This window comes from Notolepis coatsorum (genome assembly GCF_963971535.1).
Source record: "Notolepis coatsorum genome assembly, chromosome: 15".
Lineage (NCBI taxonomy): Eukaryota > Metazoa > Chordata > Actinopteri > Aulopiformes > Paralepididae > Notolepis > Notolepis coatsorum.
Window position 1 is genome coordinate 59,831,472 of NC_140179.1, and position 17,563 is coordinate 59,849,034.

Here is a 17,563-nt window from a genome sequence, read left to right on the forward strand (position 1 = left end):
AAATACCTCTCAAAACACGATATGATCTGATGAAAGACAACATTGAAGCTATCTGTGTGCAGGTTCACCTGCCCTATCTCAAACCAATTCTAGTTTGCGGTTTCTAGACCTCTGAGTGCAAATGCTACATATGTTAATGATTTGTGTGATATGTTCGATAGGATATCGGACGAAAACAGAGAAATATTCATACTTGGGGATATGAATGTCGACTGGTTGGGAAAGCCATGTACCAATAGGAACAAGGTGCTCTCTATATTACATACTTGTAATCTGTCCCAAATAGTCAATCTTCCCACTAGGGCTGGGCGATATGGCAAAAAATCATATCGCGATAACGATATGATAATGTTATCATATTTCTCGATATCGATAATTATCGAAATTGTTATAAGTAACATTTTTTTTTTTTTTTAAACAACAGATGTTGTTTATTTTGCAGCAATTCTTTGTCGTTGCCGCCATCTTTAGTGTTACATCCCCTCACACTCCAGTTATCAGGCTGCAGCTGGTTTAAAAGCGAAAGTAAACCGGCTTCTCTGCTGGCTGTGGCTCCAGGGGAGTTGAACAGTTCTGGCTCTGCTAGTTTATTTTCTATCTTTTGGCGCTTTTTTGGTGGACAAACCACCGCACATGTGCACCGTGACTCGTGACTGGAGTCTAGCTCTGCTAGCACACATAGCCTACTGTGTACAGACGGTTTCAAACTGTATTTTAAATTAGAAAGCAAACAAAATAAATGGACAAGAGAAAAATATATCTCAATTTGGTCAGTATTGTCATTTGGACAAGCAAAGCCATTACTTTAAGTTGCAGGCAAGAAAGACAAGTCTGTCCACTGTCTCTGGTTTTAAAACTGCCCTGTTGCAGGTCAAAAAAAAAAAAAAAAAAAAAATCGATATCTTTTTTCTTTCGATATTCGATATCGATTATTAAAATATATCGCGATATTTATCGTTATAGTTATATCGCCCAGCCCTACTTCCCACTACAATAAGTATAGATAAGGATGGTAGCATTTCATCTACATGTATTGATCATATTTATACAAACATGCCAGGCCAATGCTCAAAGGCAGTCTCTGTTCCTGTAGGTTTCAGTGACCACAACATCATAGCAGTCTCCAGAATGACGAAGGTCCCAAAAGCCAAAGCAAAAATTATTGTCTCGCAATCTCATATAAGATTAATGTAGAAGGTTTTATTAATGAAATGTCGGGTATAAACTGGGAGGAGGTATGTTGTGAGGATGACCCAGAGGTTGCACTGGACTTATTTATGTTGAGGTACAGTGTAGCAGATAAACATGCTCCTTTAAAAAAGTTCACAGTCAAAAACAAATCAGCCCCATGGATAGATAGTAGCTTAAGCATTTTAATGAATGAGAGAGACATAGCCAAAAAATCATCAGTGTGTTCCAGTTCTGCGGATGACAGACAAAAGTACCATTCCTTACGTAATCAAGTCACAAAGTTAAATAAGGTGAAAAAAAGGGAATATTTTAAACAATGGTTATATGATGTGAGAAATTATGGTAAAAATCTATGGAATGCTTTAAATCAAATTATGGGTAGAAAATCCAATGTCTGTACACCTTTTGTTGAGTCATATGGAATTGTCCTAACCAAACCATGTGATATTGCCAACCATTTTAATGATTTGTATGTAAGTAAGATATCTCAGCTCAGGCAGGGAATGCACATATCAAACAATACAAAATCAAATGACATAATTAAGAATATCATAATGAAAGATAAAGGGTGTACATTTGATTTTAAACAGGTTGAGGTTAGTGATATTGAAAGGTTACTCCAGGCTCTACCTGACAGCAAGTTAGCTGGCACAGACAACTTGGATAGTAAATTATTGAGAATTACTGCTACGATCATAGCAAGTCCAGTGTGTCATATTATTAATAGATGTATACAAGTGGGACTATGTCCAAAGAGATGGAAGGAGGCTAAGGTTACTCCTTTACCCAAAGACTCCAAATCAGTTTTTAACGAGGGCAACTTCAGACCTATAAGCATTTTACCAGTCATGGAAAAGTGTGTTTTTGCACAAATCCAAGAATATTTTCAGTTTAACAGTCTGGCTACAGAGTCTCAACATGCATACAGAACTGGTCACTCCACATCGACTGCTCTAGTTCAGATGACTGACGACTGTTGGTCCAATATGCAGATAATTCCACCTTGTATTATGCTTCTCCATCAAATGGTATGCTTAATGAGGTCCTGAGCAGAGAACTTAATGATGTGAATGATTGGATAGTATAGCTAACAGGCTTGTACTGAACATCTCTAAGACAAAAAGCATGGTGTTTGGATCGAGGCATGGGTTGTCTTGTAACCCAAAGCTTATTTTAAATTCATGTAACTCCATCGTTAAGCAAGTTGAAAGCGTTAAGCTCCTTGGAGTGACACTGGATAGTACTCTATCTTGGTCAAACCACATCACTAACATTGTCTCAAAGATGGGAAGAGCTGTAGACATTGTTAGAAAATGTGCTTCTTTTGTTGATCGTCCTCTTCTACGTCAGATTATTCAGAGTCTAGTCCTGTGTCATGTTGATTATTGTTCTGTGATCTGGTCATCTGCCACCAGGTGAGATCAGGAGACTACAGGTAGTCCAGAACAGGGCAGCATGGTTGGCTTTGGGTTGCTCGCTAAGGTCCAATGTCAACCGTATGCATGCTGGTCTCTCCTGGCTCACAGTTGAAAAAAGGTTATCGTCTAACTCACTTGTATTGTGTAAATCAGTCATTAACAGTAAGACTCCATATTTTGTGTTTGAGCAACTTGTTTACAAGACCATAATACAAGAGGGGCCAGAAATGGTCAGTTTGTACTCCCTCGTCCTAGAACCAATGCTTTAAAGCGGTATTTTATTTATAGGTGCATAACACTCTGGAACAACCTACCTAGTTATCTTAACACTTTTAGTAAATGGATTTTTAAAAAGAAACTCAAATCTCAATTACAGCTGTTGCCTTAATGTGTATTGCATTTGTGTATGGGTTTTTGCCTATTAGCCTACAAGTTCTCATTTTGTATCTTTAAAAATTGATATTTATTGTATGTTTTTAGTTAATTGTTTTGTTTTTTATTTATATCTATAGCATCTGTGAAAGTAGCTTATTTGCTATAATACTAAATCCTTGTTTTTATCTTTTGTATTGATCTATGCATTAACTGTTTTATGTATTGTGTTGTGTGGACCCCAGGAAGACTAGCTGGGAGCCATGGCACCAGCTAATGGGAATCCTTAATAAAAACAAAAACATGTAGCGTGCCAGCTGCGCGATATTGGACTGGTCACTCCAGTTAGCCATTTGCCTAGCCGATTTCCCTTGGGGAACCGGCTTTCGCAACGGCTCCCACACCACTTCGGGACAAAGAATAGATGCCATCGGGCTATCAAGCCGAGGCACCCCATCCTTTAATCCCTGGACCAAATTCGCCACCCGCGTGACTGGCACGTAGGCGGGGGTAAGGCCAGTGATGCGGGAGATTACCTGTCCCTTACGCACGTAGGCCTCCATTGAAGGGAAGAATGGGCAGACAACGCCCGTCTCCCTCACAGGACGACGTTGCCAGAGATGACCTATCAAGTCATCAGGGAGAGGTGCAGGCAGAGGCTGCGGCAACGCCACGCCATTAGCGGCTTCGGCGGCCGCCATGAGCTCGGGGAACAAGGCACGCATCTCCCCTTGCACACCTCCCTCCACGACGCCCGCGTCCCTCACGTACAGGAGGCTGCCACGTGTGGTGCCACCATCCGATGTGGCTGATAGCAGGGCATCTCGTCTCCGAGTCGGAGGTTCTAACCCAACATCGGAGGACAAGGGACCCCAAGGAGATGCACCACCCCCTGCCACACCCTGAGGGGGAGAGTGATACGTCTCCAACGGGGCATCAAACAAGAGCGCTCCCGCTCCCTCCATAAAATCCTCAGTTTCCATCGGATACGGAGACAGAGCAGAAGCACCCTCGTCTGGCTCCAGCAGTTCCCCAAAGCCAGGCCGTTCGCCCCTGCAGCTCACCACCTTACGACGGGAGCGAGCAGAGGCGTCTCAAATCCTCAGCCACCAGAGGAGCCGTCGGCCCATCGGCCGACCGTCCACTGGCGGGGGAACCAAAACTGGAACTAGGCCATCTCACGGGAGACGGACTTGATTCAACAGCCCCTCCCCACCGGACGCCGCTCGGGCGCGTCCGACTGCCACGACCGTGGAGTCAGAGCAGCCCCACGACGCACAGCGGACGCGGCAATGGAAAAAACGCTGGTGAACGGTGACGTTGTGAGCGCTCGAACCCCCCGACATAGATGTAGACATTATAACTTAGCTTTTTCTCACAAATCGTGAGAGAGAGAAAAAACAAGAAACAATGTCCACGCAGCTCATCTCCAATAACATCACATCTTCCCCCAGATTCGGCTCAAACAAGGGACTAAACACGTTTCGCAATTATGCCACATCAATGTGGAACGCCCTACCCAAAGCTGTAAAGGAATGTGAATCACTACCCACTTTCAAAAACACTCTCAAAAAACACCTAAGGGAGACTGCAACTCGAAACTGGCCCCTGTAAATGTCCGAACACAACCCCCTCCAATGTACAGTAAATTACCAAGTATGGTCTTGTCAATAATCCAATGTACAGTGTTGTTTGTACAGTTGTACAGTGTCCCCCACCCACCCCTCCTACCCACCCACCCCTCCTACCCCCCCCCCCCCCCCCCACCCACCCAACCACCTCCAATGTACAGTCCCCACCCACCCCTCCTACCCAACCCCCCCCCCCCCCCCCACTCCTACCCAACCCCCCCCCCCCACTCCTACCCAACCCCCCCCCCCCCCCACTCCTACCCAACCCCCCCCCCCCCCAACCACCTCCAATGTACAGTCCCCCCCCCACCTACCCAATCCAATGTACAGTTTCTACGCCTAATGTATATACTCTTTTCTTTCTGGACTCTTTTTGTATCACAAATACAGTACTGTAATTGCAAATCTGGTATGTCATAAATGTATAGATGTAGCAGTACTGTCTATCTGTATGTCATGTATGTCATATATGTTACGATGAATTGAAAATGGGGGACCCTGATGTAAACAAGTCGAAAGTCTTTCTCTGGTCTGCATCCCCTTAACAATTGTATGTATTGAGCTGTACTGCACTGTACCCATTCTGCAATCTGTTAATAAAGTTTTCATTCATTCATTCACACCCCTCTCTCTCGTTCTCTCTCGCTCTCTCTCTCTCTCTCTCTCTCTCTCTCTCTCTCTCTCTCTCTCTCTCTCTCTCTCTCTCTCTCTCTCTCTCTCTCTCTCTCTCTGTACAGAGATTTAACACAGATGGACAGATAACATTTCCCTCACACTAGTCAAGGCTGTACAGCGAATATGTATTTAAACAGAGCTATGACCGAATAGGCCCAGTAAGCTGTACAAATGATGTAATAGGATGAAACATATAATAATTTAATTTCTATAACAATGTTCTTTTCTCTCTTTCTCTCTCTCTCCTCTCTCTTTTTTTTCTCTCTCTCTCTCTCTCTCTCTCTCTCTCTCTCTCTCTCTCTCTCTCTCTCTCTCTCTCTCTCTCTCTCACTGCACTTCCTCTTTCATTCTCAACCTCATCTGTCAGACAATTTGCTTCAACTGATGGAACAGAAGCAAGACACCATGCAGAAGATGTTTGAGGAAGACAGGGACCAGCGGAAGAAAGCAGAGCAGATAGTGGCATCACCAGTGGTCAAAAGAGAGCCAGAGCATAGAGATGATCAACAGGAACAGAAAAAGACCAAGAAACTGTTCCCCAAGTCTCCTGTGTTCCAGAACTGGGGGGAGAATCTGTCAGAGGACGAGCAAAGAGAGGCGCAGGCTTTGTTTCAGAAATATGGCTACAATGTCTTCATCAGTGATCGTCTCCCTCTTGATCGAGCTCTACCCGATACCCGTGATCCAAGGTAAACCGTCTTGTGAGAGAGTGTGTGTGTGTGTGTGAGACTGAAAAACATTCCACAGCTGTCTCCACCTGTTCAAATTCTAAATTCCTAAATTGAAAAAATTTGACAAGATTGAAAAACACGATTTTCATTGTACTGAATCTTTCAGGAATTTAATCATTTTTTATTGGTAACATTATTTTTGTTTGTTCCACTCGACGGGGTCGGTACCGACCCCTTTTGACATTATAATCATATAGGCATATTTTTATGAATGATGAAAATAATTTGTGATTTTAAAATCAACCGTTTTCAAGTATTAACATCACCACTATGTCACAAATGCATGTAGAATGTAAAACGTTAGGTTGGCAATAGTTTAGCAATAGGTTAAAAGTGTACTTATATCGTTTTAAGTTTTCGATATGCAATCGCCTATCTGAACCGGAACCGGAAATGGAAATGTTGAACCATGGGAATTGTAGTTTTTTCTATCGGCCAGCGTTGAAATTTCTCCGATCTACACTTCCTGTGAATGAATGAATGAATGAATGAATGAATGAATGAATGAATGAAAACTTTATTAACAGATTGCAGAATGGGTACAGTACAGTACAGCTCAATACATACAATTGTTAAGGGGATGCAGACCAGAGAAAGACTTTCGTCTTGTTTACATCAGGGTCCCCCATTTTCAATTCATCGTAACATATATGACATACATGACATACAGATGAATGAATGAATGAATGAAAACTTTATTTAACAGATTGGGTACAATACAGTACGGCTCAATACATACAATTGTTAAGGGGATGCAGACCTGAGAAAGACGTTTGTCTTGTTTCCATCAGGGTCCCCCATTTTCAATTCATATAGACATATATGACATACATGACATACAGATAGTCAGTACTGCTACATCTATACATTTATGACATACCAGATTTGCAAATACAGTACTGTTTGTGATACAGAAGGAGTCAAGAAAAGGGAGTATATACATTTGACGTAGAAACTGTACATTGGAGGAGGTTGGGTGGGGGGGGTTGGGTACATTGGGATATTGACAACCATACTGGGTAATTTACATTGGAGGTGGTTGGGGGGGGGGGGGGCCGGGGGGCACACTGTATAAACAAGTAACACTGTACATTGAGGGGGGGGGGGGAGGAGACACTGTACAAACAAACACAAATGTACATTGAACTATTGACAAAACCATACTAGGTAAATGACTGTACATTGGAGGGGGTTGGGTTAGGATATTTACAGGGGCCAGTGTTGAATTGCAGTCTCCCGTAGGTGTCCCTTGAGAGAGGTTTTGAAAGTGGGTAGTGATCCACATTCCTTTACAGCTTTGGGTAGGGCGTTCCACATTGATGTGGCATAATTGCGAAACGTGTTTAGTCCCTTATTTGAGCCGAATCTGGGTTTAACATGATTTGTGGAGCTCCCTCTGGTGTTGTGATCGTGGTATTCACTGACCTTTGGGAAGTATTTTGACATGTACATGGGTACCTTGGTCGTGTAGTGTATCTTGTAGACCAGGCCCATTGCAAGTTGTTGTACTCTGTCGTCTACTCTAAGCCATCCTAGGTTGTCAAAGTGGGCAGGGGGTTCAAAGTTCAGTGTTCTGAATTAATCATATCAATAATTGTTATGATTCGCGATAATAAGCTACAAAAGGTAACGTTTTTGACAAATATTGAAACGCAGTCAGTTTCTCCTCACTATTGTTACCATGTAGGAACAGTTAGATCTGAAATTAGTTTCAAAATGGTTACACTGTGGGGGAAATAAAAAAAGTACAGTCGATTACAGTAAATATCAGTATCTGTTATTATGCACGCCTGGTGATACTATATCCAAATTGAACTCGGCCATTTGAAAGATACTATATATATATATATATATATATATATATATATATATATATATATATATATATATATATATATATATATATATATATATATATATATATATATATATATATATATATATATAAATGTGCGAATTGGTTATAATAAGGTAATGTATAAGCATATATTCTATATTCTATAATAATATTTCAAATGGCATTGGTCCGGATGGGAGAATTCAGTACTGTATATACAGAACCTTCAGTTTGATCATCTTCCCTTTATTAATTTCCTTAGATCTTTTGTACACATGATCTCAAGAGGGTACTGAATGAGTTCAGTGGTAGTTTTTTAAGTTTGGTCATTATTATCATGGTGTTATTCACTGTCAAAGATGAAAAGAAAAATCATAATTCATATTTTCCTTTGTTTCATCACAATTTAAGCAAGCCTAGTAATAGACACAATATTTCTGACACTGAGAATACATTCACTGAGGTCCATAGATATACCTAGATACCAAGAATATGCAAATAGCACTTGTAGAAGTGGAGCAATATTCCATTTACCTAGGTATACATTTTATGCAGATTTTCACCTGGGGTGGAACTTAGTCCATGCACAATTATACTTAATTTCTTTCTTAATTTACCTTACTTCCTACCTTATTCAATAATAATAATAATAATAATAATAATAATAATAATAATAATAATAATAATAATAATAATAATAATAATAATAATATAATAATATTATATTATAGTCTTTATGGTGGAAACCCTGTAACAAATCTCTGCACAGGTGTAAAAACAAGGCGTACTCTAAGGACCTGCCGAGCATTGGAGTGGTGTTGATCTACCTGGACGAAGCCCTGTCTGTCATCAAGAGAGCCATGCGGAGCATCATCGACCGAACCCCCATATACCTACTGAGGGAGATAATACTGGTTGATGACCACAGCTCCCATGGTAAGATTAGTCTCTAAAATAGATCTGAATGGGCTTGTTTTTGACTTGGCAATCAGGTGATAATTAGTTTGAGTCTCTTTCACACCTGAAAAATAGTCTCTGTGCCCAGATCACAATGTTGCATTAATAATATTCAACAAGTGAGTATTCGGATGTCCTTTCTCCTCATAAACATGGTGGCAATTAAAATCTGTATGTCTTGATATCAATTGGAGATATATTTTATTCATATATATTTCCGAAGGACATGACTTGCTGATAGAAAACGAAAACCTTCTCAACCTTCATATTCCACTGTAACTCAAAATACAGGCACGTTTTGTGACTAGAAAATCCTCTCACAGATGCTTACAAACAATAACATAAATCTACTCAAGACAAATAAAAACTCTTGACTTGAACTCCATCTAGACCAATCAAATGGCATTTGACATCTAGACCAATACAATTACATCTGACATCTAGACCAATAAAATTACATCTGACATCTAAACCAATCAAATTACATCTCACATGAGATATTGAGGACATCACACCTTTGATGTTCTGGATATTTGCTTTGGGAGAGTGTAGATTATTCATAGTATTGACCGGACTGTCCTTGACCGGAATAACATGAATTATTAATTGTATCGCTATTCCCCTTTAAGGTTGTAATCTAGGGTTTGACACTAGAAAGGAGTTTAGCAAATATAGCCTTGGCTGGTTCCTGCCTGTATAACTTACCCCGAAGTTGTTGAAATGACATAACTTCTCAAAATGTCAATGGAGAATCTGTCTGTTTACTGGGCACTGCCATGATGAATCGAATGTGACTTGGAGAAAAAAAAAGAGAATTACGCTCTAATCAAGATGTCAGCCCCCAGTAAACAGACATTTTGAGAATTTCAACAACTTCGGGGTACGTTTTTGACAAATAAGTGGGCCGGATTTTATGTTTAGATAATATAAAATGCTTCTCAGTAAGTAAAATTTAATTACATGACATACCGTCACCCGGGAGATTAATTTCAATCTATTTTGCCCGGTAGTGATATGAAGCAAGCAAGGTACATACAGCCGAGAACCAGCAACTATAGCCCTGCCCTCTGTACTGAGAATGATCTACTAACTATAGAATACTATGTTTGAAGGTGCGGCTGGGTGGCGCAGTGGAGATTGCGCTCGTCACCAACGCAAGAGACTCCAGTCTCAAATCCGGGTGTCAGCATTGCCTCGGGCTTGGGCCAGCCGTCATACTAACTCAATTGGCAGAGTTAGAGGGTGGAAGTCGATGGGTGGGGATTTGGACATTGTGGACAGCGACTCCTACAGGTCGGTTGGGGGACGCCTGCACAGCAGAGACGGGAAGTAGCGGGGGTAGTGTGAGCCTCCCACACGTTACACCTCGCCAATGAGAGTCCGCGCTGGCAGGTAAAAGATGTGACAGGCTGCCTCCTCGTGTACCAGAGGGGACACGTGATGCAAGGCTTCTATCCTCCCTACAGACCCGGAAATTGAATTGGAGAACTATTCTTTAGTCCGCAATGACAGGAACAGGCATGGAGGAGGTGTCTGTATGTACATCCATAAAGACACCAAATTTATTAACCGTACAGACCTAGATCATGAGGCTATTGAAACTGTTTTTGTAGAAATTCTATTTGAAAGGGCTAAATCTGTTCTAGTCGGCACAATTTACAGACCGCCAGACCAAAATGGCTTTTATGATGTGTTGGATGCGTGCTTAGCTGGAGCTGAGGATGCAGAAATGATTCTTATTGGGGATTGGAACACGGATATGCAACAAAAAGATGCACCCGTCTTCAAATCCTACAATAGGTTTTGTGATCTGCACGGCCTCAGCCAGCTGATCACGCAACCCACACGTGTATGTGAGTCAACTCAGACTACCATTGACCTCATCCTGACCTCCGACAAGTCCAAGATCGCCAATAAAGGGGTTATAGCATGCAGGTTAAGTGATCATTATATGATATTCTGTACCCGCAAAAAGCTAAAACAAAAGGCTGGCTGTCACAAAACAGTCACATCTAGAGACCTCAAAACCTACTCTAGCGAGGCCTTTAACCCTGAACTGGAGGATCTGGACTGGTCAGATGAGCTCAATGGTACACTGGTTGAAGAAACATGGCTTGGCTTCAAAACCAAATTTTCAACGATACTAAACAACATGGCCCCCCTAAGAACCACCAGGGTAAAAAATTGCGCGGAGCCATGGATGCACGCTGAAATACTGACCGCTATGAAAACCAGAGACAAAAAATGCTCTGCGTTTCTCAAAAGTCAGTCAAAGCTTACCATAAGCACGAGCAGTGAACTCCAAGCCCACGTGACTGAACTCAAACTGGAAAGAAACAGACTAAGAAATGATGTAAACTCCATGATCAAAACAGCAAAAAGAAATTTCATCAATGACAAAACCGAGGAAAACAAAAACAAAACACGTGAACTTTGGAAATGACTCAATAACCAACTAGGCTGCAGTAAAAAACTTAAAACCAGATTCTCAAACATAAACATAAAGACGGACAACACGCTCATCACAGAAAAGCTGGATGTAGCCAATTACTTAAATAGTTTCTTCACAAACATAGCCACAACACTGGTAAACAAACTACCCTCACCACTCAGGGCATTATGGGGTAGAACACATAGTAGCATACTACAAGAACCTAAGGGTCCACAAAGACGACTTCAAACTGGAAATGGTAACAACAGATGAGGTACTCAAAAAACTGAGCGCCCTCCAACCTAACAAGGCCACTGGCCATGACAACATCCCCTCCAAATTCCTCAGAGTGTTATGGTTTGTAACCGACCCCAATCGCACAACACAAGACAGGTATGATGGTTTGCCAAGAAACAGAAATTTATTGAACAACAGGGAAATACAGGGAAAGGGCACTGTCCCTTTAAGGGAGAATCACAAATACAGGAATATAGTATGAGGGGAAGGAAGGGTGCCTATAAGAGGCGGGCAGGAAAAGGAACACCTTGGGAAAGAAAGGGAACGCCTAAGGGAAGGTTAAGGGAACGCCTTGGGACAGAGGAACTAGAGACTAGGTAAACCAGGGACAAGGAGAACTAGGGAGAGAGGACTAGGAACTAGGAGAGCTAGGGAAACAGGAGAAACGGGGACTAGGGGAACTAGGGACAAGGAACTAGGTGGAACTAGTAGGGGAGAACTTGGGACCAGGAACTAGGTGGAACTAGAAAGGGGAGAACTAGGGAACAGGAACTAGGTGGAACTAGAAGGGGAGAACTTGGGAACAGAGGGGACTGAGGCCCGCGGAGGCGGGCTGGGAAACAGGGAGGAACTGGGAGGACTGGTGGAAATCATCTGGGCCGCTCTGCAGGACAGAGGAGAAAGTTAATGCACAAAGGGGGAAAAAACAGAGCAGGTGCAGAACAGTCCAAATAACAAAGTGAACAAAGTAATAATATCTTCGTGTGAAAAACACACAGGGGGAGATGTAAAGTCCAAAAATACTATTCTAAGTGAGAACCAAAAACAGAGGCATTACGCTGGGAGATGAAATGTCCAAACTAACTAACAGAGGCAATACGCTGGGAGATGAAATGTCCAAACTAACTAACAGAGGCAATACGCTGGGAGAGTGACATCACAATCTAAAACTCAACCAGGCGTATGCGTAATGGTACAGGAACAGCAGCGGGAACGGGGGCAAGGGCACTACGCTGAGTGAGTGACATCACAATCAAAACTCACCCAGCGTATGCGTAAAGGTACAGGGACAGCAACGGGAACGGGGGCAAGGGCACTACGCTGAGTGAGTGACATCACAATCAAAACTCACTCAGCGTATGCGTAAAGGTAAAGGGGCAGCAACGGGAACGGGGGCAAGGGCACTACGCTGAGTGAGTGACATCACAATCAAAACTCACCCAGCGTATGCGTAAAGGTAAAGGGGCAGCAGCGGGAACGAGGGCATCGCCACCGGGTGGCTGGCTGTCCGAGCCGAGGAACAAAGCGCTGGAACAGCGGCGGTGACGAGGGCATCGTCCACCGGGTAGCCGCTGTCGGAGCCGAGGATCAGAGTGCTGGAACAGTGGCGGTGACGAGGGCATCGTCCACCGGGTAGCCGCTGTCGGAGCCGAGGAACAGAGTGCGCGCCACACCCTGGTGTGCGCGTCGGAACAGGGAGCTGGAAACAGTGGCGGTGGCGAGGATGTCGTCCACCGGGTAGCCACTGTCGGAGCGAGGAACAGAGTGCGCGCCACACCTTGGTGTGCGCGTCGGGACAGGGAGCTGGAAACAGTGGCGGTGGCGAGGATGTCGTCCACCGGGTAGCCACTGTCGGAGCGAGGAACAGAGTGCGCGCCACACCTTGGTGTGCGCGTCGGGACAGTGGCGGTGGCGAGAGCGTCGTCCACCGGGTAGCCGCTGTCGGAGCCGAGGAACAGAGTGCGCGCCACACCTTGGTGTGCGCGTCGGGACAGTGGCGGTGGCGAGAGCGTCGTCCACCGGGTAGCCGCTGTCGGAACCGAGAGACGCCTCGGGGTGCGTCTGCGAGGAGGAGTGTGCCAAGCTCGAGGGTCCGGGAGATGCGCGTCAGAGCGCTGGAACGGAGGAGCGTGCCAAGCTCGAGGGTCCGGGAGATGCGCGTCAGTGCGCTGGAACGGAGGAGCGTGCCAAGCTCGAGGGTCCGGGAGATGCGCGTCAGTGCGCTGGAACGGAGGAGCGTGCCAAGCTCGAGGGTCCGGGAGATGCGCGTTGCGCGCTGGTCTGGAGGAGCGTGCCAAGCTTGAGCGTCCTTGGAAGATGCGCGTTGCGCGCTGAGGACTGGAGAGCGTCTGCGCTGGTCTGGATGTGCGTCAGGACGAACAGCTGCGCGGGGGTCTGCAGTGGAACGCTGGGGTGCCTCCCGTGGAAGTACAGGGAGCGCAGACCAGTCCTCCCCACAGGCAACGGCGACAGCTGGCGAAGGCTGGAGCAAACATCTTGACGCCGGAGAATGGAACAGCATGGGCAGACAGAGGATCTCCCGAAAGAGTCTAGATGTTTAGAGAATATGACTCGGCAAGTATACAACACGACCCCACGCCAAAACGAGGGGAAGCGCCCTGGTATTTAAAGCCCACGGGGGGAACTAATTAGCCTGCCACCACAGGTGCGAGAGATAATAGAATATCGAACAGGTGTGGCCACTAAGGGTAAGGAACGAGAGGGTGGGGGCTAGAGAGAGTGAGTGAGAAGGGAAACTAAACAGTATAGAAGGGAAATAAACAGTATAGGCTTAAAGAAACAGAGAAAAGGTAGTGAGCAGCGGGCAAAACCTCACAGTATCCCCCCCTCCAACGGGAGCCACCCGGCGACCCAAAACAAATACAGACAGAGTGGCAGGGGGCAAAACAAGAGGTACTGGCCAAGCCAGCAGGGGAAGCCACCACAAGAGTGGGGCTAGCAAAAGAAACAGGGTCGCCGAGGGGTAACAAGGGTGGCAGAGGGGCAACTGGGGGAACTGGTTTAGAGGAACTGGTCTAGAGGAACTGGGTCTAGAGAACTAGTCTAGAGGAACTGGTCTAGAGAACTGGTCTAGAGAACTGGTCTAGAGAACTGGGCTAGAGAACTGGTCTAGAGAACTGGTTTAGAGAACTGGTTTAGAGAACCGGTCTAGAGAAACTGGTCTAGAGGAACTGGGTCTAGAGAACTGGTCTAGAGCAACTGGTCTAGAGGAACTGAGGGGCAAGCAGGGTAGCAAAGGGGTAACCATGGTAGCACCGGGAAAGGGCTAGCAGAGGGAAGGTTGCTGCCAGGGCACTGATAGCTACAGGGCCTATGCTAGCTGTACTGCTACATCAACATAGAGGCTGCGCAAGCTGCCGGAGCCAGGCTAGCAGAGGGAAAGGGTAGCTGCCAGGGCACTGATAGCTACAGGGCCTATGCTAGCTGTACTGCTACATCAACATAGAGGCTGCGCTAGCTGCCGAGCTAGGCTAGCAGAGGGAAAGGGTACTACGCTGAGTGAGTGACATCACAATCAAAACTCACTCAGCGTATGCGTAATGGTACAGGAACAGCAGCGGGAACGGGGGCAAGGGCACTACGCTGAGTGAGTGACATCACAATCAAAACTCACCCAGCGTATGCGTAAAGGTACAGGGACAGCAACGGGAACGGGGGCAAGGGCACTACGCTGAGTGAGTGACATCACAATCAAAACTCACTCAGCGTATGCGTAAAGGTAAAGGGGCAGCAACGGGAACGGGGGCAAGGGCACTACGCTGAGTGAGTGACATCACAATCAAAACTCACCCAGCGTATGCGTAAAGGTAAAGGGGCAGCAGCGGGAACGAGGGCATCGCCACCGGGTGGGTGGCTGTCCGAGCCGAGGAACAAAGCGCTGGAACAGCGGCGGTGACGAGGGCATCGTCCACCGGGTAGCCGCTGTCGGAGCCGAGGATCAGAGTGCTGGAACAGTGGCGGTGACGAGGGCATCGTCCACCGGGTAGCCGCTGTCGGAGCCGAGGAACAGAGTGCGCGCCACACCCTGGTGTGCGCGTCGGAACAGGGAGCTGGAAACAGTGGCGGTGGCGAGGATGTCGTCCACCGGGTAGCCACTGTCGGAGCGAGGAACAGAGTGCGCGCCACACCTTGGTGTGCGCGTCGGGACAGGGAGCTGGAAACAGTGGCGGTGGCGAGGATGTCGTCCACCGGGTAGCCACTGTCGGAGCGAGGAACAGAGTGCGCGCCACACCTTGGTGTGCGCGTCGGGACAGTGGCGGTGGCGAGAGCGTCGTCCACCGGGTAGCCGCTGTCGGAGCCGAGGAACAGAGTGCGCGCCACACCTTGGTGTGCGCGTCGGGACAGTGGCGGTGGCGAGAGCGTCATCCACCGGGTAGCCGCTGTCGGAACCGAGAGACGCCTCGGGGTGCGTCTGCGAGGAGGAGTGTGCCAAGCTCGAGGGTCCGGGAGATGCGCGTCAGAGCGCTGGAACGGAGGAGCGTGCCAAGCTCGAGGGTCCGGGAGATGCGCGTCAGTGCGCTGGAACGGAGGAGCGTGCCAAGCTCGAGGGTCCGGGAGATGCGCGTCAGTGCGCTGGAACGGAGGAGCGTGCCAAGCTCGAGGGTCCGGGAGATGCGCGTTGCGCGCTGGTCTGGAGGAGCGTGCCAAGCTCGAGCGTCCTTGGAAGATGCGCGTTGCGCGCTGAGGACTGGAGAGCGTCTGGTCTGGTCTGGATGTGCGTCAGGACGAACAGCTGCGCGGGGGTCTGCAGTGGAACGCTGGGGTGCCTCCCGTGGAAGTACAGGGAGCGCAGACCAGTCCTCCCCACAGGCAACGGCGACAGCTGGCGAAGGCTGGAGCAAACATCTTGACGCCGGAGAATGGAACAGCATGGGCAGACAGAGGATCTCCCGAAAGAGTCTAGATGTTTAGAGAATATGACTCGGCAAGTATACAACACGACCCCACGCCAAAACGAGGGGAAGCGCCCTGGTATTTAAAGCCCACGGGGGGAACTAATTAGCCTGCCACCACAGGTGCGAGAGATAATAGAATATCGAACAGGTGTGGCCACTAAGGGTAAGGAACGAGAGGGTGGGGGCTAGAGAGAGTGAGTGAGAAGGGAAACTAAACAGTATAGAAGGGAAATAAACAGTATAGGCTTAAAGAAACAGAGAAAAGGTAGTGAGCAGCGGGCAAAACCTCACACAGAGACTCAGCAGCCGCCATCACCCCAGTCATCACACACATAATAAACCTCTCCATAAAACAGGGACACGTCCCCAAGGACTTCAAAATTGAGAGAGTGACCCCTCTGCACAAAAAAGGCAGTAAATTAGACCCAGGCAACTACCGCCCTGTTTCTATCCTTACCTCCATCTAGAAAGTCATGGAAAAAAGGTCGAAAAATACCTTGCGGAAAAAAATGTAATCTACGAATTCCAATCTGGCTTCAGAACATCCCACTCCACTGACACATGCCTTCTCTATTTAAACGACCACATCAAACAAGAGGTGGACGCGGGCAAATACTGCGGCATGGTCATGCTGGACCTACAAAAGGCCTTCGACACTGTCAATCACACCATTCTGATTGACAAGCTAAAAGCAATTGGTTTTGATAGTCTATCAGTGAGCTGGATGCAATCCTACCTGGAGGGGAGAGAGCAGATGGTGGAGGTAAACGGTACCCTATCCCCCCCCCTCACAGTAAGCTGTGGTGTTCCACAAGGAAGCATACTAGGTCCGCTACTGTTCCTAATTTATGCAAATGACATGTCGTCAGCTTGTGACTGCAACTTGTTCCTGTTTGCGGACGACTCAGCCCTGCTGGTCTCTGACAAGAACAAGTTACAGGTTGAAAAAACCCTCAGCTCAGAACTAGGCAAAATCTGCATATGGCTCGCTGATAACAAACTATCATTACACATGGGCAAAACAGAGTCCATTCTCTTCGGTTCAAATAACAAACTCAGCAAGACCGACGGCTTCTCAGTTACAGTGGGTGACAATATTGTCACAAGGAAAGAAGATATTACCTACCTGGGTTCCATCCTAGAGGCAAATCTTTCCTGTGACAAAATGGCATCCAATGTAATAAAAAAAGTCAACCAACGAACTCGATTCTTGTACCGGATCTCCTCACTGGTAAACAAGAATACCCTGAAGACTCTGGCAGGAGCACTCATTTAAGGGTACTACGACTATGCTTGCACCTCATGGTACCAAAGCACCTCAAAGGCGCTAAAAACAAAATTACAAACATCTCAAAACAAACTGGTCAGACTACTGCTTGACCTTAC

General features: G+C 46.3%; 1 protein-coding gene across 1 annotated transcript in view; it reads left to right on the forward strand.

Annotated features, from left to right (window-relative positions):
- Positions 1 to 17,563, forward strand: part of LOC311241718 (putative polypeptide N-acetylgalactosaminyltransferase 8) — a 61,788-nt gene that overhangs the window by 18,823 nt on the left and 25,402 nt on the right. Inside the window, exons 2-3 of the mRNA XM_084330596.1 lie at positions 5,655 to 5,976; positions 8,625 to 8,791. Of these exons, the coding sequence (XP_084186722.1) occupies positions 5,655 to 5,976; positions 8,625 to 8,791 (489 nt within the window). The remainder of the gene's footprint in view (positions 1 to 5,654; positions 5,977 to 8,624; positions 8,792 to 17,563) is intronic.